At 49.8% G+C, this 26,224-nt stretch overlaps 1 protein-coding gene across 1 annotated transcript in view; it reads right to left on the minus strand.

Moving 5' to 3' along the window:
* The window catches only part of RUNX3 (RUNX family transcription factor 3), a 74,656-nt gene extending 68,384 nt beyond the window's left edge, over nt 1-6,272 (minus strand). The window contains exon 1 of the mRNA XM_063312226.1: nt 5,862-6,272. Coding sequence (XP_063168296.1) covers nt 5,862-6,122 — 261 coding nt within the window. The 5' untranslated portion in view covers nt 6,123-6,272. The remainder of the gene's footprint in view (nt 1-5,861) is intronic.
* Between the last annotated feature and the right edge of the window lie 19,952 nt (nt 6,273-26,224).

Raw genomic sequence — 26,224 nt, forward strand, 5'->3', positions numbered from 1 at the left:
GAAGGAAAGGACAGGACGGAAAGGACAGGCAGGAAGGGGAGAAATTTTAGCTACCCTTCTGCACTCTATAGGCTCTCTGTCGCAGAGATTTGTGCCACTATTTTATAAAGTTAGAGTTAATAATAAAAGTATGTAGTATACATGTCCTATTATGTATATTTATGACCTATCAAAATGGTAGTGAAATCTTCCTTCCTTCCTTCCTTCCTTCCTTCCTTCCTTCCTTCCTTCCTTCCTTCCTTCCTTCCTTCCTTCCTTCACTCGGTGCCCTTGACATGGATCGCGCCTTCGCAGCCTACAACAGATCTTTGCTGGGGAAGTGAATCGTCTGCAGTAGAAACTCCATTGCACTTAATGGGCGCCCTGCTAGCTCCATAAACTTGACACGGCCATATTAAACCCCGTCCGGGGGTCAGTCTTGTGCGCCTTCCCGTTTCTTCCCGAAAGAGCGGCCGAAATCTTATTACCCCGCCCCCGGGCTCACTTCGTCACTGCCGGCGGGCTGTGTTCGCCCAGCAGCTGCCCAGCTCAGTGAAGGACCTGCTGAGGCTTCAGCGCGAAACCAGACAGCGGGTTCATTCAGTAACCAGGTTAAACGTGTTGTGTGAACGCAGCCAGTCTCCAGAGAGACGTGACACCGTCGCGGCTTGTGCCCTCCCGGAGCAAAGAGCGCTTCTGGAGACGCCCGAGTCTCTCTCCCCGCCCAGCGCTCTGCTCCATCGGCCTCCTTCGCTGGCCCGGGCCAGGCTGAGGGGGCCGGCCGGAGCTGGGCGTTCCCGGGGCGCTTCCAAGGGCTGCTGTCCAGCGTTTCTCAGCCGAGCGCCAAGAGGCGCTTCCGAGGGGCTGCGAAGGGGCGCGGCCGGGTCAGATGCGCCGCTTGCCCTGCCCGCGCGCTCCGGAGAGCCCTTTGGCGACCGAAGCCGAGCGCAGTCCACGTCGCCCTCGCCCCCTCGGAAGCCCCTCTTCGCACGAGCCGGCTCGGCCCACTGAGGACTAGCCGGCTGCCAAGCGTCAATGAGGGTTGTTTGCGCATCTGGGAAGCCGAAGCGTTGCGCTTCGTGGGACTTGAGGCTTCCCAGCTGAAGCGGCCCGAAGGCGGGTAGCCTGCGCGGGAGCTTCAGAGAGAACGTCGCGGTCTAGTCGGGGAAAAGCGAGTCCCACGGGTGTGTCCGATTTCCGCGTCAAACGTAAACCCCGTAGGCCGAACTGGCTTATGTTGTCGGGGTGAGATTTGGGGAGGGTTGCTCCGACTCCCCATCTCTTTGGGGAAAAGAATTCGGAAAGGCAGAACTTCGTAATCGGGTTCACACAACACACTTCCCTTTAATGTGGTTTGTTCGCTTCACGCATGGACTGATCTGCAGACCCAGCCATTCTTGGCTTACCAGCGAGTCGCAACGCGTGGTTTGGTGGTTGGGTCCGCTCAAGGCACTGGGTTGGGCGGAAATGGGTTTGCTACCAGGTGGATTCTCTTAGCATAGCGTGGAAACCAGGCCGTCATCTTACGGAAATTAGGATTTATTTGTTTGGCCATGGCATAATTATGTTAACATAGTCACCGTGGATTTTTAAACCCAGCTTTAGAATTTAAGGAGTTGCGTGAACCTAGATTCTGGGTTTGCCTGTGTCTGTGTATTGAGCCAGCTCTAGGTTCACAAATAAAATCCAACCTAACCCGAAAAGCTTGCAAACTATTTTGTAAGGTGGACTTAGTCTGAATGTTCAAAGGGATTTGAGTTCTTGCTGTTTTCTCCTGGAGTCCTCTGGGCAAAGCGGTTGGTTTTGCCTCCCTGCCCGTTCTTAACTCCACCCTCACTCTCTGCACTGCCTGCAAATTAGTTTTAATTTATTTATTTCGATTTCTGCACCTTTCCAGTCAGAAGCCTTTGAGCCGCTGCTTATTGCTACTATTGCTATTCGTATGAATTATTCGTACTGTTCTCCATCTGGCAACCCATCAAGAAACAGTTACTTCAAAATGCTGCGGTTGCTTATATTACACCTGTCTATACGGATGTTGCAAAATATTAAGAAGCGATAAACATTACCAAGTGATAACACTATCAGCTGTCATTTGGCCCGTTGCTGAGACCTGGAGCAAAGGACTTTCCAGGGAAGAAAATCCGGGTTCTAGAATTGGAGGATGGGAATCTTGGCGCCAGCCAAAGCGGAACATGAATAAAGTGCGGACATCTCGTAAGAACGTGAGCTTTGGATTGGTTTTGGTGGGTTCCATAGTCGCGTGAATGCGGGCGAGGTGATTAGTTAGCAATTAGGTGATTAGCAAGATCCCCTGCAAATCCAGGCAAGGGTTAATTCAGGAACCAGAATTCAGGCAGCTATTAATGCCGAAAGGCTTTGGATACCCCGCCCCGCCCCCAAACGGCAAAGGATCTCGACCTCCGGAGGAAAGAAATCGGCTCAGTGCTGATCAAAACAGAGCCGTGATTCTTGCAGCCTCGGAAAGTTGGAGGAGTAAACTGGCGTTACATTTAAACCACCGCGGCCGCGAGATGAACAGCGGCGCGTTAATATTTATTAAGCCGAGAAAGAGAAAGGAAAGACGGAGCCGCTGAATTCGAGGGATCAGCCCTTTCCTCCGGTTCCTTTGGCTTCTCCCCCGTTGGAGATCCCCTGGAGGGGGAGATAAGATCGCCTAACCCCCCCCCCCTGCCACGCTGCAGAGTCTATCGAGCGCCCCTAACTCGGAGAAAAAGGGGTGAAAGTCGGGGGGGGGGAGGAAGACGCCGCACCGCGATCGTCCGAGCTGCCAAAACGAACAGAGCGAGCGAGGGGGGGGGGGGGAGCGGCAGCAGCGGACGGGAAGGAAGGGGGACGCAGAAGTCGCGGGCGATTCGGGTCCCCGGCGAACTGCAAGGGGGCTCGCTTCTCTTGAAACTGTGGCCGGTCCGGGTTCAAGATACGCTCCCCCCTCGCCCGAAGACGTGGAGCTTTCCAGTGGATCGTAAGCAAGAGGCAAAGCGTTGCCCCCTGGGACATACCATCTCCGGCTGGGCACAAGCGGCCGCGGAGACGCGGGCTCCCCTGAACGCCTAACTAACTAAGCGCTGGGATCCACAGTCTTGTTTTTGATTCCAAGTCACCCGCACAAAGAGATTAAAGGATTAACTCTAAAGTGCCAAATTTAAAAGGGATTCAAAAAAGGGCACTCTTCCCTTTGGCCTGAGAATTGGGACGCTGATGATGAACGCACTTGTTTCCCCACTGGGCACACAGGCCTGGCTCCTACACTGCACGCCGCATCTGCAGCGGGGCTGAGATGATGGAAGTAAAACTCCGGCGCATCTGGATGGTACCAGGGTTGGGAAGGCTGGTTGCATTTTTGTCAACATTAGCAAAAAATAACGGTGTACATTTCATCCTTAAATAAATCCCCCCCCCCGCCTTTCCCACAACAACCCTGAGGACTAGAAGCTTAAGTCAAAACCGGAATCACAGGCAAGCGTTCTTTCGCTCAGATTTAACAGAATAAATAAATAGGCCTCCCTGTTCTGGATATGGTGGGTTGCCTGAGGTTGACAGCCTTCTCCCTCCTCCTTTCCACAAACCTCCCCCCTTTTAAACCAGAAAGCAAACGAATCACCAAAGCGAAGCAAGAGAGAAGTGGGATGGATTCTAGTGAAAACATCTCCGGAGCGAGAAGGCAGGCCTCAAAACAGAGGAGCCTCGCGCTACTTTGGAAATGGATTCAGCCTCACAACAGAAGGGCTGGGAGGGGGGGTCGTTTGTTTCGGATGAGCAGCAGGTAGATCTTTTGGGGAGAAACGATCTGGGACTGCAACTTGAGAAGGGCGGAGAGAGGGCCCATTTTTGGGCACGCACCTTTTCTCTCACTACCTTTGACTCCTCGATATTTCTGGGAAATCTCTTTATTTCCACGGGAGACGCTGCCTCACCTCCGTTTGTAGGAGACTTGGGGTGATCGCTATTTTTCTTAGGACGCCTCATTGAGTACCTTCACTTTTACTTTCCTACCGCGGCTAGTCTTTCAGAGGAAAGCCGTATTCCCACCGGGGAAGAAAAGGCGGCCGAGACGGCGGGCGGGCGTCGCGTTTAAGCTCCGGAAAGCCAGTTACGCCGGACGAGATGGGCTGGGTTCACACAAGACGCTCAGCTTCAGCCGGGTGGGCTTCTTGAGGGTTCGGCGGGAGCCCAGCCGAGGTCTCGGCCTGTGGCGTCTGGCGGGGGCGATCACATCGGGCCAACCTTGTTCGCCCTTCGCAAGGGACCGAAGCCCTAGCTGCCCCCCCCCCGCCCAGGCATTTGGGTCAAGAGGGAGATGAGCTCAGCTATTACTGGGGGTTCATAGTTTATTTTTGGGCGCCGGTGGGGTTATGTTTTGGGAGGGGCGTTTAATCTTGTAAGCCGCCCAGACTCACTTGTGCGAGATGAGCGGCTATATGAATAATATAAACAAATAAACAGATAAATAAAGTAGTTTATTCGTTTGGGCATCGCGTTTTACACGAATGCAGCCATTCTTTTTTGTTATCCCGGGTTTAAGGGCGTTGTGTGAGTTTAGCTATGACGCCAGACTTGGGTTTGGGGGGGTGCCCCGGGGAAGAATTTAGTTCTTTTCTCTTCCCTAACCCTATGTAACTCAAATCGGAGCAGACATCCCTCCTGCTTAAAGAGAGACTCCTTCGTCTCGTCCCGCTTTGAATAGAGGGATTTTCTTCCGCTTTTTATAGCCGGGAAAGGCCTACGGAGATCGCCATCTCCGCCGCCAGTCCAAGTTCGGGGTGAGGCCGGCGGAATGCATGCAAGCGCCCTGTTCCCCTTCTGAAATTTCCTTCGTCACTGCGCTCTGGTTGGACAGTCTGGGCGTTTTACCCCTTTGAGACAACGTCAACCCTTCCAACATCCCATTTTTATAAAGTGCTTACTTATTTCAAAAGGGAAGGATTTAGCTCGAGGCTGAGTTGGATTTGTTGTTACTTTTAAGGACTGCAGCCTGCGGAGGTGTTATAGAGAATAATGGTTTATTTAAATTTCACGGTCGCTTTCCACTGCCTTGTGCTTTTTGGACTGCAGGCCGCCTCGAGCGTAACTACCGGGCGAGGAAAGAGAAAGGGGAAAAAAAAAAAGATTTGCAACCATTCTGGGGGGAGATTATTGAGATGGATTATTCTTCGCCCGATTCGGAACTGAGGACGGTCGAGTTGCAGAAGGGGGTTCCGAGAGGCCTTTGCCTGAGTCGGGGCTTTTCTTTAATCGCGGCCAGTTTCCCCCCGGGGCTCAGCTCGTTCCTCGCGAAGGGAGAGCTTCAGCCCCCCCCCCCCCCCCGGCACGAAGCCCTCCGGACTTGCCCAGCGACCACGGTCCCAGCCGGCCTGCTTGTTGGCCAGGGACGATTAAATCCAAGACAGGGGACATCCGGAGAGCGTTGAGTGGGGTAAACGTCCGGGGGGTCCGGAAGAGCCGAGGCCGGCCACTGCTAGGGCGCAGCCGAGTTACAACGTCCACCCTCGCGGAAGCAGGTCGCAGGGAATTCCGCAGGCTTCAGGGATTGGCGTTTAGGAAGCTGCCTGCGACTCAGCTTGGCGGTTTCCCCGCAGGAAATTAAAGGAGATTTTGGGCTGTGTGGGGGCTGCCTGTTTTGTAGACTCGCGCGCAGCGCTTTTAGCCCGGCAGAGAGCGGGCTGCTCACTACTCCTGAAAAACCGCTTGCCGAGGGGGGCTTTCGCCTGCCTCCCCCCCTCCCCGCCCAGCCCCCTCCTGCTGCCTTTGCCGTTAAACCGCGAGTCCTCCCGGGCGCTTGGGAAGCCCGCTCGGCAGGAAACATCTGCGCGCCTCTCCCAGGACCCGCCCGCTCCGCCCAACCTCCACTCCCGGCTTACCTTGAAGGCCACGGGGAGGGTCTTGTTGCATCTCCAGTGGGAAGGCAGCACCGAGCACAAGAAGTTGGGGCTGTCGGTCCTCACGAGCTCTCCCGGGTGATCGGCCAGGACGTCCACCACCGAGCGCGCCTCGGGCCGGCTTCGAGGTCCTGGGGCCGGCGCGCTGAGGGCGCCGCTGTTCTCTCCCATCTTACCGCAGGGGAAGGCCGTGGAGGGAGGTGTGAAGCGCCTGCTGGTGCTGGGGTCTACGGGAATACGCATCACAACAGCGGGCGTTAGGGGAGGAGGGAGGAGGAGGCGGCGGAGGCGGCGGGGCTGGCGAAGAGGCGAGGAAGGCGCGCGCCCAGGGCGCACCGGGCCAGACGCCCAAGAGCGCACGGCGGGCCGCTCCGAAGCCAGGCGCAGGGGTAAACCGCCCCAGGCGTCCCCGCAGGTCGGGCTGCTGCCGCCGCTACCAGTCCCGGGCGATCGGGCTGCGGCCGCCAGTCGCTCCGTCGGGCGCAGCTCCGCGGGCCAAGCGCCGCGTCTTCCCGGGCGCTCGTTCCGCTTCCCTCGCTCCTCGCTGCCGGCGGTGCTGGTGGCCAGGCGGCAGGCCGACGCGCCCTCGCGTGGGGCTCCCCGGGGCCGAGAAATCCGAGCCGGCTGCTGGTGCCGCGGCTGCTCTGGCGCGCGTCCTCCCGCCGCCCGGTCTGGCAGTCCCGTCGCGCGGCGCGGCCGGGAGCCCGGAGGCGGTCAGCGGACGGCTCGCCGAATCCTGGGGCGCTCCTGCCGAGCCCCTGCGAGGCTGAGCGCCCGAGCGCGGCCTCTTTGCCCAGCCAAAATAAACGCGGCTCAGACAAAATAAACCTCGCCTCTGGCGGCGGCGGCGGGGCAGCGCGCTGGGGCTCGGCCTCCCGCAGTCAGGACGGAGGGGCGGGCAGGCGAGCCAGAAACATCCCGCGCTTCTCCGGCCGGCGGCGGCTACTCTCCCCGCGAGGGACCGCGGCAAGACCTCAACAGGTTTCTGCTCTCCGCGGGCGCCTTCCCCGCTTCCTGCTTCGCCTGACAGCCGTGCCAGGCGCCCTCCTCGCGCGCTCTCCCACCGCCCCCGGCCGGCCTCCTTCTAAACCGCCTTCTCTCGACGCGTCTGAAAGCAGCCGAAAAGTGGCCGCGGTTACATACTGACTCCTTTCGTTCTTTTTTTTTTCCTTAAAAGTTTATTTACCCAGAGGCAGCCAGGGGGCGGGGCGAGGGGCGGTGGAACGGCAGCGGAGCCAGCCACTCAGAGCGGGCAAGAAGGGTGGGAGAAGGAGGAATCTGTCGGGACCACGCCCCTTTTTGGAGCAGGCCCCGCCCGCTTCCTTGGAAAGAGGAAAACACGTGCGGCCGCGGGGGCTTGTTTGGGGCGAGCGGTTTTTTTTTCTTTGCTTCCCTCTTTTGGCGCTCCCCACCCCCCGTGGAACAAATCGCATTCCTTTCTAAAACATCGATTACTGCCCCAAGGACAGTTTGATGGACAAGCCGGTTGGGAAAAGTGGAGCCGTCTTCCGTAACTGGGGGCTTTTCAGACGGGTTTGGTTACAACGCCCATCGTCCTTGGCCGGTGTGGCTGGGAAGATGAAAGCCGTAGTCCAACCCACGCGGGGGGCTGGGGGGGGCGAGCATCAGGCGACGGAAGGCTTTCCTAGAACGAACATGTGGAGCTGTAACTGGAAGGATGCAAAATGCGAAGGGTTAGCTGAGTCCACACAAGACGTGAAAGCAACTCGAAATCCGGGTAAACAAACAGAATAAGCAGTGTTCCTCCGTTGGCTTCCTAGGACGCCTGGTTCCCGCAGAACCGTATGCAAAGAGAACAGTGGCGTTCCCACAGTCTCCTGAACCACAAGCTACCCAACTTTATCCTCGTATAAGCTTGCGTGTTGTGCGCATCCAGCCCAATTTATTTCCTACCCGGCGCAGGCAGAGTTTAAAACTTCCTCCCCGTTCAACTGAGAACTGCCGAAACATATTCCACACGACAATACATACAATAGCTCGGCCCGAGCAAAAGAAAACTCGCGAACATTTAGCGCGTTGTGCAAACGAGGCCATCGCCTTGGGTCCTGATAGGGTTGGTTTTTCAGGATCAGCGCACGATACGAGCAGAAGGCCTGGTGGTTTGTTAACTGCAGATCGCGGTGTCGCACGCCGTGCAGCTCAGCCTGCATACTGCGAAGTCATCCAGCGGACTTCCACCGAAAACTTGGCTGAAATGTAAATCACATTCGGGACGGGCTGTGCCTCCCCGCCTCCTAACTCGGCGACTGGACTCGTCTCAGCCGCTTAAGCAGGTCAGGTACACCTTTTGAGATCTAGCCGCTCAGAGAGTTACACAGCGCGAATTTCACCGCGGCGGCTTCTGCTGCTTGAATGTCGTTCTCGTGGAATGAGGCCCTTAGCCTGCCTCGGGGCTCAGTGCTGAGAACCCCGAAAATGGGTTCTCTCTCTAACTGCGTTAGGCCTGTGGCCTTCGCGTAGCTTCCCTCCCCAACCCGAAAGCCGATTCTATTCGCTTCTACCGGGGCTGCCCGCGAGCCTAAAGGAAGGGCGCTGCTTTGATTTCTCTTCCGTTCTCCCGAGAGGCAAAACGGCGGTTCCGCTTTCCTTGACCTGGTTCCGAGAATCTCCCTAAGCAGGGGCGGCATTTGCACAACAGACTAAACTAGGCTGAGGTGAAGATTTCATCCGGAGCTGCTCCAGCACCCTCTCCGGGCTATCCTAGTTTGTTGGCCCTTCTCTGCCTCGTGGGGAGAGGGAAGCGGTCGGGAATACTGGCCCACCATTAAGTTTTGTTTTAATTTCGGTGTTAATTCTGGGACTTTTTGTCGGAGGCCCACAAGAGCCTTTTCGGAAGAGGCAGAAGGAGAGGTAACAAGACTTAGATTAAGCTGCGCTGGCCGGTCTGCGGCTGTTGGGGGAAGCAGGCCGTCGTCCCAGGAAGCCATAACGTGGTCGAAGAGTTTGGGGGCACCGCCGGCGAGTTGAGCGCAGCGATCCCGTTGCGCTCTCGGGTTGAGGATTCTGCGAACTCTCTCGCCTTGCAGAAGGGCCGTCGGGAGAAGGTTTCAAGGGCTGGCTGCTTAGAGCGCGATTGGGGGAGGCCTGGGTGGCGGAACGGCCGCGGGGTGGGCGAGCGGGCACCGCGCCATTCTCCGTCCGCTTTTCTCCAAATTCAGCGTGAAACGAAATGCAAGGGCAGCCGCCCCTGGTTGCTCCCTCGGGCTCGTGGAACTACCGGCCATCAGCCGCTTCCCCGAGGGCCGCCGCGAAAGCGAAGCGGTGGCAGAAGAAAAGGTGCCCGTGCAGCCGGCAAGCGGGAGGCCCGGCCGGCCGTTCAAAGCCGCAGCCCTGCCCGGCTGAGCCCTCGGCAGCTCCTGCCGCCACGAGTCCTTGGGGAACAGGAGGACGAAGCCGCGGCGCCAGCGACCCCGGGCAAATATTCGCTGGCCTCGCCGCCCTGAACCCCCGAGCTGCCAGGCAGGCGAACTGCCCTCGGCCGGGGCCCTTCGGGTGCGGCGGGGGGGGGGGGCGAGCGGGAGGGTGCCACGATCCCATCTAGACAGCGCAGCTGCGGAACTGACCAGACGTCCCGAGATGCCTTCCATTAGAAGCGCTTTTATCTGTCCAAGCCTACATCTGCCTCTCTCGGGCCTGTTACCTGGGGGGGGGGGGGGAGGGAAAAAGGGGATTGGCCCCTAAGGCAGGGAGGGTCGGCTCCGCTCACCCCAGGCACAGAACCGGCTCAGGGAGAAACTACAGGTGAAGCGGGTCGTTTGGAATCCTGGCGGCGGCGGCGGCGGCGGCAGGGGGAGCTATTTTAGCCTGTGGTGCAAACTCGGGCCTTTTGGTCAACGTTTAACCAGGTTTGCTGCAGAGCCAGCGGCGTATTAACACGCCAGGCTAGTATTAACGGGGGTGCCCGTGTGGTTGTGGGAATCCGGGCCATTTGGTAATTGATGTCCAGGGTACTGTATGAACCCAGAAAATGGGTTCCACCCAGTAGCTAAGTATGCCTGTCGTGTGAACGCAGTTCTTTTAAAAAGCAAGTCTGTTCCGCTCCACAGGCCTCCTTCCTTCCTCCTCCAAGGCCGCATTGGCGCTCCCCCCCCCCCCGTTTCCAGCCCTCCCCAGACCCGCAGATACGTCGGGATTACAGTCCCCGGTATCCCCAGCCAATTGGCACGACTCCGTCCTGGCGGGACAGTCTTCCCTGGCTGTCTGAGACAGCCCTCGGTCTCCACCGTCCCCGGGGAAGAGGATGGAAAAGTGTCGGACCTGCCCCGGGGGGGCGCGCAGTTGGTCTCCCCCTCCTGGTCCCGGCTGGTCCAGGAGAAGGGGGGCGGGTCAGGGGGCAGCTCCTGGGAGCGGCCCCGTGGCCGTAGGTGCTGGGAAGGGAAGAGTTAAACGGAAGCGAAGAAAGGTTTGGCGGAGCGATTAGCGGTCTGGCAGCGGGCTCCGCGCCGCACCCCAGCCCGGCGACGGGATTCGGGCTCAGCACACGCGTGAATTCTTTCCCGAGGGAGGTCAAACAAGAAACCGAAGAGCACGCCTGCCTCTTCCTTTTTCCGCTCCTTTCTCTTCTTCCTTCTGTTCTTTTTCTTTCCTCCTTTTCCTTCTTTCATTTTCCTCTGTCCCATTCCTTCTCCTTCCGTCTGTCCTCCCTCCCACTTTGGACAACTGTGATTTTTTTTGTTAATTTAAAAAATCCGTGATAATTTCCATCTCGCCCCCAAACGACGACTCCTTCTTCATCACCTTCATCACCAATATATCTCGCAACTAAATCGATTCTTCCTAAATTCGGTCCTTTCTAGGAAGACCGATCCTTGCAATAGCTCAAGTATCTCACTAGCAGGTGCAATTCACTCCGCCTTTACTCTGAAGTAAGCCTAATCGAGTTTTGTGAGATTTCCTACCACCCGTTTCTAACCTGGGCTTTCTTATGTGTTGAGTATTTTAATCAGTAAAAATGGAGGAGGTGGCTCTCAGAAAAGGCTCGGGGATACAGTATTTTAGCTCCCAGGCTGGATTGCTAACCTTTTTGAAAACAACAACACATTTTTAAAAAATCGAGGCTCAACGATTTCTATGGGGCAGGCTTCTGAATTGGAGTAAAAGCAGTCCGAAGACAGATCTCTCCCCGGCCCAGATTAAATACGGATTAAAGTTTATTAAACCCTGCTTTCACTTTAAGTGGATCCGAAGCACAGTTTGAAGACGGAGAACCCCCATTTCCGAGCAAACTATTAAAAAGTGGGGCCAGTTTGGTGTGGTGGTCAAAGATGTTGGTTTAGATGCCAGAGATCTTCAATTGTCTAAGGCAGTGTTTATCAGCCTTGGCCCCTCGTAGGCTGGTAGACTTCAACTCCCAGAATTCTGGGAGTTGAAGTCGACCCAAGGGGCCAAGGCTGAGAAACACTGGTCTAAGGTATTGAAGACGGTGGGTGAGTTTCTCCCTCTCCCTCAGCCCTAGGAAAAAGACAAGGAAAAACCACTTCCAAAAACATGCCCATAAAATTGCAGGGACTTGTTCCTGTAGTTGTTCCCATAGTCCCGGATGGAGCCGTAGCAACCACAAAAATGCCACAAAGAGGAGGTGGGTGGCTTGCGGGTTTGATCCCAGTTTCTTAAATCATACAATCGTATGAAATAAAACTCACTGAGATCAGTCAACATGATGACAGGTAGGTATCACCTGCTCACGCACACATGCATGCCTTTCCAGATAGAACTGGAAAGAAAAATGTCTAGGCTTAGAAATCTCTTGTGGGTTTTTTACCCTTTCTTTCCCCCCAGATGAAGAGTCGAGAATTCATCAAGTGTTGTAGCATTTGAATAAGTGGCAAAGGAATGCAGGATGGTGCCCAGTCCTATGCCCGTTGAACTTGGGAGTGTTAAATGCACAAAGGCACACACCTACACCCCTCTTCTCTTGCGTCTATATCTTCAGTTAAAACCTGACAGATTTGCACCATGATCATTATCTGCATTACTTTGAACCCGATTTTAATGGGATTGACTTCTACCAGAAACAGGGAGGTTGAGGACTAGCTGCTTTAAAACCACTTCCCTCTACCTGGGTTTTGCCTGGTCTGATCCCATCACCAGTGCTAATTCTGTGATGGACCCTACCGGGAGAAAATTCAGATAAGGGAGCATTTCCTGGAAGGTCTCCAACCTTCCAACACTTTCATATAATATTTCTATATGAAATTCAGGAAGGTGTCCACACAGACACACCTGGGGGAGGGGGTTGTTTCTGGCTTGTTTAATCTTTGCTTACTGCTGGCTAGATTCAGTGGGGGTTGATTGGAGGAAGATTTACAGAGAGGCTGAAACTGCAAAAAGAGAGAGAATAGGGCTGCAGGAGAGAAGGGCTGCATTCAAACGGTCCAAAAATCCAAACCACGTTTCTTCCTCCCAAGGAGTGGGACTCAGTCACTCTCCTTGGGCTCCTGAATCTCAGTTCCATCTTTTCTGAGGTGAGAAACTGGAGTTTTCTGTGTGAATTCTCTTTGCTACTCTTTGTGGAGGATTCTTTAATCTGATGCAATCTGTTTCCACCGTCAATGCATATTTCTAAAAGCAAAACTAATGGGGGGGGGGAGAGGCTCTCTTCCTCCTCCTCCTCTCCATCTGCAGTGAATTGTTCACAGGGCAGGGGATATAAGCTGCTGTTGGTTCTCTCCAGACCCTATGTGTCTCCCTGGCTGTATTCACATGCACACCGAACCCTACTCCCTGCTTAACCGACACTAGGGCTGGGTTTACATAACATGCAATAACTAGGCAAAACATATTCCAGCTCAACCCAACGACTGCATACCCCATGCTAAGGCAAACATTGCTCCCACCTACCAAACTTCATTTTAGCCTCAGCTAAGTATTGGTGAAGCAGCCCTCTGTGTTTTTCCTTTTAAAAAACTGGTGCTGCCAACAGCTCTGCATTCTAAACGTGGTTCACCAAATGGCCTGGTGGCTTCTATCAACCAGGGACTGAAAGCAGAAGCAACTGACAGAGAATGTCCTTGCTGTGAAGATCTCCCCCACCCACTCCCCAATGCTTAAGAGCAGGAGGGTGCGTTCTCTAATTCCAATCAGCCAGCGGAGCCTATGCTTGGGGATGATGGGGATTAGAGTAAAACAACACTAGGAGGCCAAGATTTTATCCCCCCCTGCTTCAGTAATGAGGGAGACTGGCAGAAGTGGCTTTTACTGTCCAATCACCCAGTTTTATTCCTGACTTATTACAAGAGCTTTCTGCATAGCTGTTCTTCATTTGTACCTTTCTTGGCTTTGCCCACCACTTCTTTAATCATTTTTTCCTGGAGAAGGAAGAGGAGAAGAAAGTTGATGGCACAAGGCCTTTTTCTGGGAGCGCTAGGAGCAGTTGATCTGGAAGAACTTTCAACCAGTGTTGGCTGAAGGTAGCTCTGGTTCTACTTCCCATTGCAGTGGATCAGCAATACTGTTTGACTTGAAAACCTCTAACACACTGTTTCTCAACCTTGGCAACTTGAAGATGTGTGGACTTCAACTCCCAGAATTCTCCAGCCAGCCACCAAGTTGCCAAGGTTGAGAAACACTGCTCTAACATCAAACAGCAAGAAAATAAACAGACTTAGGCACCTTCATGTTTTTTGCTGCAAAATATTCACACATCTACCTCTCTGGAATTGCAGTGAAATGACTCTCCCATTCTGCATTTTATTCCTGGCGTGAAGTAAATTTTGGCAATGCCGGGCAGTGCATGTGGAAAGATCCTCCCCTCTTCCAGTTCTGGTGCCCCAAAGATACTTCTCTACTTGGAGTTCTTACATTCAAAGGCTGTGTTCACACCACAACATTTAATCAAGCCCTAACAGGTGCATTCATACAACATGCTAAGTTTGCTAAGTGATAACCGTGGTTAGTTTTTTTCTGAATATGTATTTATTTATTTATTTATTATTCAAATTTCTATTACTGCCCATCTCCCCCCCAGGGAGGGGGACTCTGGGCAGCTTAGCATTTTGAGGAAATGCAACCCCAGTTTGGTTGGCCTACAGTTCAATGTATTCTGGGTTCAAGGGAAACCTAGGGAGTAACTAGCACAACCCAGAAATAACCAGCTCAAGTATGTTGTGTGAATGCAGGCAAAATGCATTTTATTTACAACAGGCTCCAGTTAATGGATCTCAGGTTTTTAGCAACAAAAGAGGAGAAAAATTGATCCGGCATAACTGATGCCTGCCTAACTCTGTCAATGCCCAAGATTTCTAAACTAGTCCTTGGAAGCCTGGTGTAATGGTTAGGGCTGGCATGGGCAATCAGAGGCCCTGGGTGCCCACTGCTACCCAACTCCTTTCTCGCAGCTTCCAAAGCATCCTCCAGACACCATTGCCAGAACCTGGTGACGTGACATCCTGCCTCTTTGGGGTGGAGAACACACACCCTGAATGTGCAGTGCAAACCTTTACACAGCAACATTTGCAAAAGCAAAAGCAAACCCCTCCCACAAAACAAGCAGTAGGAAAAAAAAAAGAAGAAATGCTGGCTCTGTTTTCACTTTGTCTTCTCCTTCTGCCCGCCGTGGCTCTTGGATGCCCACAGATGGGAGTGCAGCCACCAGTCATCAGAGAGCTGCTCAGCCGTGGTTAGAGTGTCAAGGCAGATCTGGGAAGACCTAAACTAATTCTGACTGACTGGTTTACCTCTTCCATGCTTCAGTTCTACTCTCTTGGTTGGTTGGTGGGTTGGCTGGCTGGTTGGCAGGTAACTCTGATGCAACCAAGGGGCCACTGAGGGAGCGCTTTGCAGTGGACACCCAAGGCCCCTTTCAGATGCCACAAGGCTGTCGCAACCAGTTCTGACCTACACTTGTGAGCACCACCGTTTAAATAAGTTGGAGTTACATTCAGTTGCACTACTGGAGGGTGGAGGGGGGTGGAAATCAAATAGTTTACAAGCAGATCTCTTTTGCCTAAGCCTGCAGGGTCCCTTTGTACTAAAATGCCCTGTTTTGCTATCAGGATTTCGAAGAAAACAAAGCAAAAGGCTGTTCTGAGTTGCATAGAGGATTAAATCAGAGTTTTTCAAACTGTGTTCTGAGAACTTGATGGGGTTCTTGGAGAGACAAAGGGCAAAAAAAACAACAACACTCGAGCACAGCCAGTTTTTTATCACTAGGGCTTTGCCTATTGATCAGGGGTTCCAAGAATTTTTTTTTTTAAACTAGCAGGTTCCACAGCCTGTAAAAGTATAAAACCTCCTAACTAAACAACGTTCACCAAATTCCATCCTAGGTGACATTTTCCCCACTGGCCACTAGTTGGTGCTTTAACTACATTCTTCACCACCCTTCCTACTTTATGCATTTCTCTCCAAGAACCGGCTTATTTCAAATCAAAACCTTACGGTCAGTAGAGGTTTCCAGAACCCACAGCCAGTTTCACCTCCCACCAAGTATACAGTGAAAAAGCATTAGTCTGGCACCTCTTTCCTCCTTTTTTATTTAATCTGGCAGAAAGAAAAGAAAAGAAGAAAATTAAAGAGAAAGACTTTCCGTTCAATGTTAGTATAGCACAGTGACAGTTGTCAATCAGGAAAGGCTGAACTGGAATTACACTTTGGTGTAAACCTGGCCAGATTCAAATATAGCAGCTGCATTCACACAACATACTAAGTTTGGTAATTTTTTACCATGATTAATACTTAAATGTGTTGTGTGAACCCAGAACGTTTGGCTTGTTTCATGGATCAAGGTAGTGTACAATTCTACATAGTGATTAATTCAGTAATTAGACTGTGTTGTATGAATGCAACCATCATGAGTCCTCAGTCTGGTCTTTATATTTTTTGGGAGCCCTGGAGCCTCCAAATTCACATTACCAAAATTTTGGCAGACAAATGGCAGTTTGGGATTGCACGTGGCTTTTTGTTTTGTTTATGAAACAAAGGCTAAGCTTCTGCTAGCTTTAAAGCACCTGCTCTGTCTTACTTGCCCATCCCCTAATATCATCTCCTCAGTGGCAAACATAAACCAGTAAATAAATTGCAGTGTTCAGTCCAAAACATTGCTCATCCATAGAGGAATGTCTTAACAGTAAGCTACCAGAAAAAGCATATGGTGGTCACGGAAATGATGAACATTTACTGTGCCAATATGCAGGGGTATCCGCAGGGTATGGTCAACAAAATCAAGATGGCAGCTGCGACGGGGCGATGGAAGCTCTGTCTGTGTGTGTGTGTGTGTGTGTTGTGTCAATCGCATTGTCATGGCCACCATCTTGACTTTGTTGCCCACACCCTGCAGACACCCTGGAAACATGCTATGTGCATCCTAGTTATTCTTTCACCACAGACTCTTTTCCTTCCCCCCATCCCTCAAGGATGAAGATGTTCCAGTCCTTGTTTCAACTGAAGGATATGGATATTTTATTCCCGGTTACCTTATGACTCTAAGAGTCCAGGAGAGATGCTGAGGATATGTAAGAGACACCCCCTTCATAGTGGGTTACAAAGTGGATTGGGGCCACAATATGGGGAAAGAGTCTAACCCAGTGTTTCTCAACCTTGGCAGCTTGAAGATGTGTGGACTTCAACTCCCAGAATTCCCCAGCCAGCCATGCTGGCTGGGGAATTCTGGGAGTTGAAGTCCACACATCTTAAAGTTGCCAAGGCTGAGAAACACTGGTCTAACCATTTGGCTCCAAGAGTACTTCCTCACACAGATCACAGTTTCCATCTAGAGCAACTATGAGCCAATGGCCTTTAAAAGTGCTTTAACTTTGGATCTATTGTGTGTTAAATTTGTTGCACCCTCATCTGGCACCTAGCCACCACCCCCTGCCCTGGCCATGCTTGAGGGCTTGGTTTCTGAATATAAATTCTTAAGATAAATGCCCACATTTAGGTAATAAAACACTTGCGCATTTGCAAACAATACACCCAGAAGTTGAGCCCGGAAGGCAATTGACCAACCATTGTAATTTATAGCCTCCCTCCATCTGTAAAAGACAGAATGCTACTAATTTTAACACTCACTTCAGTCCTGGTCTTAAACACACACCTCTGAATTGCAGTGAGAAAGTTTTATTGGTTCTGGGGAGCAACACCTACTCACCATGATGAAATACGATTTGAGACTATGCTGGGCTTCCAAACCTGACTCACATTTCGCAACACAACTCAGCCCTTCCTGTTGTATTCAGGACAGGAATTCGGCCAATAGAAGGTTGTCACGCTCCCTTAACTTTCTGGCAATTTCCGAAATTTCATGCGGTCAGCATGTCCACGATGGTGTGGGTAGATTAAGCACTTGATTATGATAAATGGGTTATTAAAAATAATTGTGTTTCCTGTACTAAAAAAATGTTCTTTTTTCTATCCAGAGATTTTGTCCACTTCATTCATGTTAAAAAAAAAGATTAAAAATCAGGAACAGATCTACTTCCCTTTATTATTAATCTGTATGCTATTTTGACATGGAAACACACTGTTACCTGAGCTGTTTTCTGAGAAATCAAATACAAGTAGAAATTGCAATAAAATGCTACAGCATGTAATAAGCATGTTCTGTGTCATGATCATTCAACCATGCCCACCTCCAGGATACTCCACTGTAATTCACCCTAGCATTTATGAATCATCCTCCAAAAAGTAGACATGGCCAGAGCAAAGAAGAGCAGAGTGGGGTGGGTGAGTAGTACAAAACTTGATTCCATATAGTTTAATGAAACTGAAATAAAACTAAATTAATGAATTTAACTTAATAAGATTATTCCCCACTTATTTAACCACATCCACATTTTGCAGGGCCTGCAGTCCTAATTGCTTTTAAATAATATATTTGTTTTGAAAGGAAAAACAGGGAAAAGAAAAATACATAGAAATTACAAAATACTGATACTATATGCAAAACTTGGCAGAATAATATAAGATGAAAAGAAAGTGCAAATTATTCTGATGGGAAAAAAACTATCTCACTTTTATCTTTATATGTTAACTTGGATTAAACACAATACAAAGATAGCTTCATAACAGTTTAACACTTTAGCACTTTCAAAACTGTTATATTTAACTATTATTGAACTCAGCTTTTAAACTAGTTAAGACATGTATGTAATAAAAATAAAGGATGATAGTTAAATATTAGAACCCTTATTTTAGGAGAACCCAAACTTCAGATGTGGCAGGAAGCCATGTGTAGAATTCTACTCTATAAATGAGTTCCAGGGTAAGTTCTCAGGATGGGTATCCATGATCTATCTCCATCCATCCATCCATCCATCCATCCATCCGATTTATACCTGTCTTTAATTCAATAATAAGCCTATGACGTTCTCAGGGCTGAGAAATAGCAACTGGCCCGAAGTTACTCACTCAACAACTTAATCACTACCCCTTAGTGACAGTGAGTAACACCTCCCCTCCTAGGAAAGGTTGCAATTGACACCCAAGAGGGACCTGGGCAAAGGCCCTCTTTGCCGCAGCTGCCACCTGCTTCTCAAGGAATGTAGAGAGTATGGGAGATGACCTTGCCAGAAAGAGGCAAGAACCGTTCCCTGGGCAAAGAGGGGTGAAACATTTTTTAAGCCCTGGGAAACAAGATAATATTCGGGAGCAGCTCAGGCAGACACCTCCCTGATTCACTGGGGTATTAAAAGGAGGGGAATTATAGCACAAGCAGACTTGCAAGATTCTGTTATTGTAGCCCATGCCAATAAAGCATAGCTGTGGTCTTTTTGTGGAGTTGATTTTCTGGTCTGGTCTACCTAGCAGGGCTGACAAAGAATAAGGAATAATTAATATTAACCTGATTATACTTAAGGGCAACCAGACATTCTTACATCATCCTTCCCACCATCCTTAGCGTGGGGTCACCTGCTGCTTTGGATTTCAGGTGCTGCATAGTTGTCATTCCCAAAGATCTCCAACTGAAGATGTCAGGCTGAAATCAGGACATCCATGGTTGTGTTTGTGTGTGTGTGTCACAATCTGTAAATGGCAGGTACAGCGTTGCAATGGAAGCCCCTTTGGTACACAGGTAGAAAAGAGACTTGCTTTAACTGGAAACACCCTGTGCACCATTTTGAACACCTCTCCTCCACAAACCCACCCCCCAGCTGCAATCCAGCTCCTAAAAAACACCTGCCAGAGTATAGTTGCCCCATGCTGGTGATCCGTTGGACCACATTCCAAGGAAAAAGGGGTGGAATAAAACAGCAAGGACCAAACTTTGGAAAGGGAGAAGGAACAACCTCAGTGTGCTGATTGCCTGAGGGGGGCTGGACCTCAACACATCTGCAGAGCCCTTGGGTGGAGAAAGCTGGAGTAACATTATGCCACCCTGATTCTCCAAGGACTGAAACATTTTGAACAGAGGCGGCTAACCTTTGACTCGGGGGCCAGAGCTGGACACGGAGCGTCTCCATCAAAGCCTTCAAAGCACTGTGAAATTGAGGGACTGAAAGTCAATGGAGCATAAGACAGCATGGGAATCTTTGGGAAGGGTAGATTTCAGGACCATCCACAGGGAAGGGGTAAAAATACTCAACCTGGCAGCCACAACCGCACCATCAAAGTCTTGCCCATTTTACGCACATCGCACGGCTTCAATCACATGGTAGTGCCCACCATCTCAGCTTTTTTGACCTCCCCCTCCCTGCAGATACCCTTGATAGGTAACAAAGTCTCCTTTGAATCCAGCTCACCTCCTGGTGACTTTGTGGGCACATCCATGGAGATTTTTTGGCAAAGGAAGTGGTTTACCATTATCTTTTTCCTGGGAGGTGTTCCCCCATCTCAGTTTCCCAGCCCAGCCTGTGTGTGATCAGGTGGCCTTCCATCCAGGTACTAAGCAGTCCTGAGCCTGCTTAGCTTCCAGATACAAACAAGGTTGACCAGATGCTGCCCCTCGCAAAGGCTGGGATGAGCAGAAGACTTTGAAAAAAACACATCCAAACCTCAAATGGTGGCCGGAAAATTTGGGGCCCGCCAGAATGTCACGGCATCAGCGTCCCACTTCTTGGGAGTCCTGGTCACCCCAAAGAATACAGAAACAAACTAATTTCTTCCAAAACTAACTGTTTGGGAAGAACACCCGGCGTCAGCAATCAGGCCTCAATTTGGCAAGCATAGGCAGCTCTTCACTTGCCTCCCTCTGCTAGGATTACAGACCTCTTCTCAAGCATCCAGCCCCTTCTGCTGAGACTCCCTTCCTTCCACCCAAAGGCCTGAGGGTGCTTTGAATGTAACTCATTTTCATCTAATGCCGTTGTGCATACAAAACATACCCGGTCCCCCTTCTGCAGCAGGATTCCCTCCCTCTGCCATGCAAAGTCTTAAAAACATGTGGTTTTTATTGCAGGCAGGAATGAAAACTACCATTCCACCACTCGCCACATCAAATGGAACAGTAATATTCATCCACATTGGGGCGAAAGTCGCCTTGTTTCCTATTTGCAATCAAATTCTGATGTTAATTAAGAAGGAAAGGAGGAGGAAAGAGATGTCCCAGGAGTTAGTGATCCTGGGAGGGATTGGTCGATGAACTGTATTCTCTCTTCCCCAACAAGCTCAGGGTACCCTACCTTGTTCTCTCCTTTGCTTTCATTTATTCTCACAACAACCTTGTGAGGTAGATTAGACTGAACTGCAATGCTTGGTCCATGATCACACTGTGATTTTCACCACTGAATGGATTTGAATTAATACCACACTGAAACCTGTCTTCCATACTTTTTCCCCCCCGAGATTTTCTTCCCAGCTGAGGAGATTTCTGTTTTGCTGCTCCAGGTTATGGTGCTTTAGAACTTCAGAAGAACTTTGGTGGCATTTCTGAGTATTGCTAGGTGGCCATAAATATTGCTTCCCACCCCTGACAGACAGCTGTCCATCACTTGGCAGCCTCCCCGGCTCCCACAGTTATTATCCCTCCAGATGTATTAATTCATTAAAGCAAGAGAAACAATGGAGGTTGTGATTTTCTAAAAAAGAAGCCTATAAAAAGAATAGCCCATCATCTCAAGCCTTTTTTAATCAGACCAAATGGAAGTGATCAAACAAGCGCAGAAGGAAATGTCAGAAATCTGAAGGAGGTTTCTGCAGCCCTAGCCTAGCCCACTAACCCTGGTTGGGGAAGTCTTATCTGACCTCTCAGTCCAGTTCTCCAACCAGGGTTTTCCTTCTCTTACAGCAGCCCTTTTCTAGGCTGTGGATAGTATCTTCTCCATCCCATTCTGTCCCCAGTTCTAAAGCTAGCAGAGAGAAAGTTACACACGTTGCAGATTGAACAAGCTTTTCCTTGCATGCATTTTATTGCTTTGCCCAGAATTGCATTTAGGGCTAGTTTTAGATATTTTTTTTTGTTTTTGTTTTTGTTTAGTGTGCTGATTTTAAGGCAGGTTTGTATTATTGTTTTATTCCTTTCTCCTTGGGACTGGCTTTTGTCCTTAAAGGAGGACTATAAATGTTCTAAATTAACAAAATCAAAACAAGAGTCACATCTATAACTTGGCTCCCTTTGGGCGCTGGCCACGCTGCTGGAATGGAACGTTTTCAGCTGAGCAGCTGGGCTTCAAGAGGAAATGAAATTCTAACTATTATCCCTCACTGGCTCTCCTGCTACAACTTGAAATATGCACAATGGAATCATAAATAATGACAACATAATCTGTCAAGTTGAGTTCAACTCCTGACGGGCCAAGCAGTTCACTCGGCAACGGCACAGAAGTGGTTTGGTTGTTTGATTTCCCTGTTCAGGGAAATTTAGCCCTGGAATTCCTTGCAGGTCTTCCATCAAATACTAACCCTGGTTAGCCTTTTGGGAACAGCCCGAATCAATGAGATGCTGCCACCTAAGCTGGACCCTGAAGACACAACTCTGGCCTTGACTGACAGTCTTTGCAATCTCTTTGATTCATGATTCAGACCTGGCTTTCCATTCTTCCCAACTCAATGGAAGGTTGGGAAGAGAAGATGTAAAGGGGGTTGAGAGTCTGCCAACAGAACAGGATGGGAGCCAATTTGGTGGGGGTGAAGTCTCAAAATTGAGACTGAGTTTGAGAAAGGGGGCGCTGCCAACAGCTCCTTTCTAAACTTCCTTTTGATCCCATACCAGAGGGGAGGGTATGCAGCCCCCTCGGGCTTCCTAGTGCACCAAGGGTATCTGTTGGGAAGGGGGTCAAAACAGTCAAGAGGGCAGCTATAATCATGTGATCTAAGCCCCATCCACATCAAAAGGGGGCAGGGCTTCAATCACCCAGTTGCAGCTGTCCTCTTGACTTTTCTGACCTCCCCAGACCCTCCTCCAGTGCACACATCCACCCAACACACAGGTGCAACACAAGAGGGAAGCAGAAACATGTATCTTACATTAAACAGAAGAAGGTACAGATGCCTACTATGGCCATTGCTGGTAAAGGAGCTGGGGCCCTGCACTGAAGCAGTCCTTAACGTGTTTATTCAGGCACTTTAATTTGTAGTATATGTCAACCTGCCTTTGTAACTGAACTGGTCATGGGACGTTTATATTTGCTGTCTTCTGTGTTGGCTGCGTTCATTGTGTAGTGTTAAGGTTTCAAATGATTTGCTATTTATATTGTACACTGTCCTGGCATTTCACACTACTTGTGATGCATTACTGATGTATTTCCTGCTTTAAAAATCATAGGCAACCATACTACCTATTTTCTACAGTTGGAGTTGAAAGAACTGCAAAAAGAAGATTTAGAGGTGCAGGCCCCTGCATGCTTCTTTTCCTGGGATTGTGCAATTGTAGCCTCATAATCCCAGAGGAAGGTGAGGCTGCTTTAAAGAGTTATATAGGTTCTGCATTCATCCCTCTGCTGCACAGCCTTGAGTGATCCATGAATCAGGAACTGAACGAAAGGGAAGCAGCGTATCAACCCTGTGTGCAACTAAATGTCTGCCATGAAATTTAGAACATGAAGAAGTCCATCCTCCTGGCATTTCCACCAAGTCTGAACAAAGCATCTAAAGGGGGTCTTCATGATGCGTGTTAGCCAGGGATGTCTGCAGAGTATGGTCAAGAACATCAAGATGATGGTAGTGATGGTGCGATTGAAGCTCTACCTGTTTTTCATGTGCATCACATTTGCAGAGCTTCGATCACACCACCATAGTCACCACCTTGGCATTTTTTACTATGCCTTATGATACCTTTGGTATTAGCCCAAGGACCACACTCCCAATATAAAACAATGAGCAGCTGAATCTCTGAAAAGTTCACCATGGCTGGTTCGAGGGCTTTCACCGTTTTCTGCACAGACACCACTTTTGCTGGAACATCTGATCCAGTGGCTGTGCATTCAGGTGCATGTGAGAATGACCTGGGAACACCCTTAAAGCAGCTACGCCATGCCTTTCAGCTATCTCTGACACAAGGAAGGTCCTTTGCTCACCTCCAGAATCTTTGCTAAGGGCTCTCAGTTCAAACGCTTTGCACAACCTTATTCCTCACCATACAGGTCACACAATGTCTATGTGCTACAAACCACCATTTGATTTGCACTGTACCAGTCAAATCCCTCTCTGCAAAAGTAGACAGGTTGCAGATCGCAAGGAGATTGTTCATACTTTTACACATGCACAAATGTCAAAGACATGCATAAACTGGGGTGGGACCTTGCTTTTCCTAAATTTGCATATGCTAATGTATAGGCATAAATCTAACCTAGAGGAACAGCTACTGTACTGTGATTTAAGCAGAAATACAGTCCATCTCATCCTAGTCAGGGTGACCAGGTAAACGGGTTGCCTGGTCCCTCGGCTGCTGTCCAGGTGCTGATTGGTGATAACAATTTCAGGAACTGAACAGCCTCTTTTGTTTAAACTTGGACTTGGGTCTGGACAGGCATGCAAATAGAAACTTGTCTCCTGTGACACAGAATCTGCAGCCACACTGCTCAGGCTAACATAGATTACGGCAGTTTCTCAGTAGTTGCAGGGAGAGGCATGCAGAATGTTTTCTTTTTAGGACCCCTCCTTTCCTTTGCAAACCATCATGGGAAAGGGCATCTGCAGCAAAGTGGGACAAGGTCTGGCAAATCCTGCCCTGCCCCACAGTAACCCTCCTTTATATGTCTGTGTCATGACACTACTGCAGGGCATGGCTTGCGTAATGACATATTGCACATGCTCAGACACTGCAAAATCGGGTACCTTGCTTGCCAGCAAAAAACAGACCACACTGCCAATTACAAGCCAAGAGCAGACTAGCTGCTGCTGGTCTGTTTTTGGCCAGCAAAGAAAGGAATAATTAAAGCCCTATTTAAATAAATAAACAAACACACACACACACACACACACACACACACACCCCACACTGTGCTTGGATTTAAAAGAAAAAAAAACTGTCTAAGATTATCAATTGCTACAGTGCAGAGGCTCCCCAACATAGGTCAATGTGATTGTTCTCTCTATTGTTGCAGTCAGTGATCCAGCCCTTGTGCAAAGAAACTTTAAATACCAAAATCATCCTTGGCCTTCTTGTTTCCTTGATTAATGTTCCTGCCATGAGTAAAGGTATCGCTCCTGTAGATGATTCCACATACGGAACCAAACTTTGAATGGATGGTCTCCTCCAAGGGTGGTGCCAAGAGAAACTGCCCTCATGCATCCACTCCCCCTAAAATATGCAGCACCCTACCCCATGAGGCACTGAAACAGTCCTTGAAATAGAGAGCATGTAAAATAACCCTTTGGTACACCTTGAAAAAATGTTTGCTACTTTCCCAGTAAACCCCTTTTTTATTTTTAAATTTTATTCTCCAGGACTAACACACATGACTGACCTTACCTTGGTTTGGAAGACAAGCAGGGCAGGCTCCTAGTTAGGAATTGGAGAGGAGACCACTAGCAAGTCCCAGAACTTTAAACTAGACTGGGACACTTAAACCACACTTAGTGAGCTGGCTGCTACTAAGTGCTCTTTTAATCGATGTCTGTCCTCTGTGAAGCTACCCTTCTAGATAGTCATGGCCTTACCAGGCGCGCGTGAATATTTATGTTTTTACAGATTAAACCACCCTCAACCTGGAACCCTCCAAATGCATGGAGTAAGTTGGCCAGGTGTCCAACTCCACAGAGGACATGCTTGGTGGGAATTGTGTGATTTATATCCTAAGACATCTCTAGGCTGGGGAAAAAATGGAATTGAACCTCACCTATATCAGCCTTGGCTGCAGTAGAATTCCTGCTCTGGGCTAGAATTAAGCTAGACCAGTGTTTTTGCTGGGCAGGGAATTCTGGGAGTTGAAGTCCACACGTCTTAAAGTCGTCAAGTTTGGAAAACACTGAGCTAGACGGAATCCTATGGAGCTGACAAATGTTCTCTCTTATACACACGCACGTCCAGCTAAACCAACCTTCCATAATCTTGGTTGGACTACAGAAGTCCAATGGACATTATAGCTAGCAGTGATGGGAGTCATGGTCCAATGCATGCAGGAGGGTGCTAGTCAGGGAAGGATGATCAAAGCTGAAAACTCAGCAGTCAGCTGGAGGAGGACGGACTTACTCCATGAGTCACTTTCTTTTTTATTTCTTAATGGGGAGCAGCAAAAATCAACAACCGGGATGCATTTTGCACCTTAGTCTCTTTCTTCCTGCTCTCCATCAATGTGGCAAAGTTCAAGGGAAGCCCCATCATCACATCAGAGTCGGGGGACTTGGCTCAGATGTGGGCGCCAGAGAATTTAGGTGCAGAAATTTAGATTAATTTTTAATAGAACATTTCCTCTAGGTCACCCAACTTGCTTCAAGCTCAAGGGGGCTGGGGGGTTTAATGGTGATGAATTCTGTTCAAATAGCAGCTGAACTGAATTTGGAAGGTGGTGGAGAGAGGGAACTCTTCCAAGAATGAAGTCATCCTTAAGCAGGGAAAAATCATTTAAAGGGGCTGCTGACCTCTTTGTATCAGTCTGGCGGTTTGACTCGTTAGCCTTTACTTTCAATTAACCTTTGATCGGCAGGACGGAACACTGCTAACCAAGCAGAAGACACCATCCGGCTGAAAGCCTTTAGGAGATGCCTTTCAATTCTGATAGTCTTGACCTCCAAGATGGGGTAACCTCCATCAGACAGTGAATATCTATTCGGGGACATAGATTAAATCTCAGTTTTATGGGGACTCTGTTGAGGTAGTCCAAGCACATGTAACCTTTCTGCACCAGGAGGTAAAAGTTCATGTGACAGTGTCTCTATTTATGGAAGCTCGGCACTATTCTGGTGTGTGAAAATGGGTGTGCTAATTTTTGTCAAAAGTAAAAGAGACATGAAGAGATTTCACTCAGTGGCGCTGTTGGTATCATGCCAGAATGTATTTCAGTGAAAGGGTC

The sequence above is a fragment of the Candoia aspera genome, chromosome 10 (genome assembly GCF_035149785.1).
Source record: "Candoia aspera isolate rCanAsp1 chromosome 10, rCanAsp1.hap2, whole genome shotgun sequence".
Classification (NCBI taxonomy): domain Eukaryota; kingdom Metazoa; phylum Chordata; class Lepidosauria; order Squamata; family Boidae; genus Candoia; species Candoia aspera.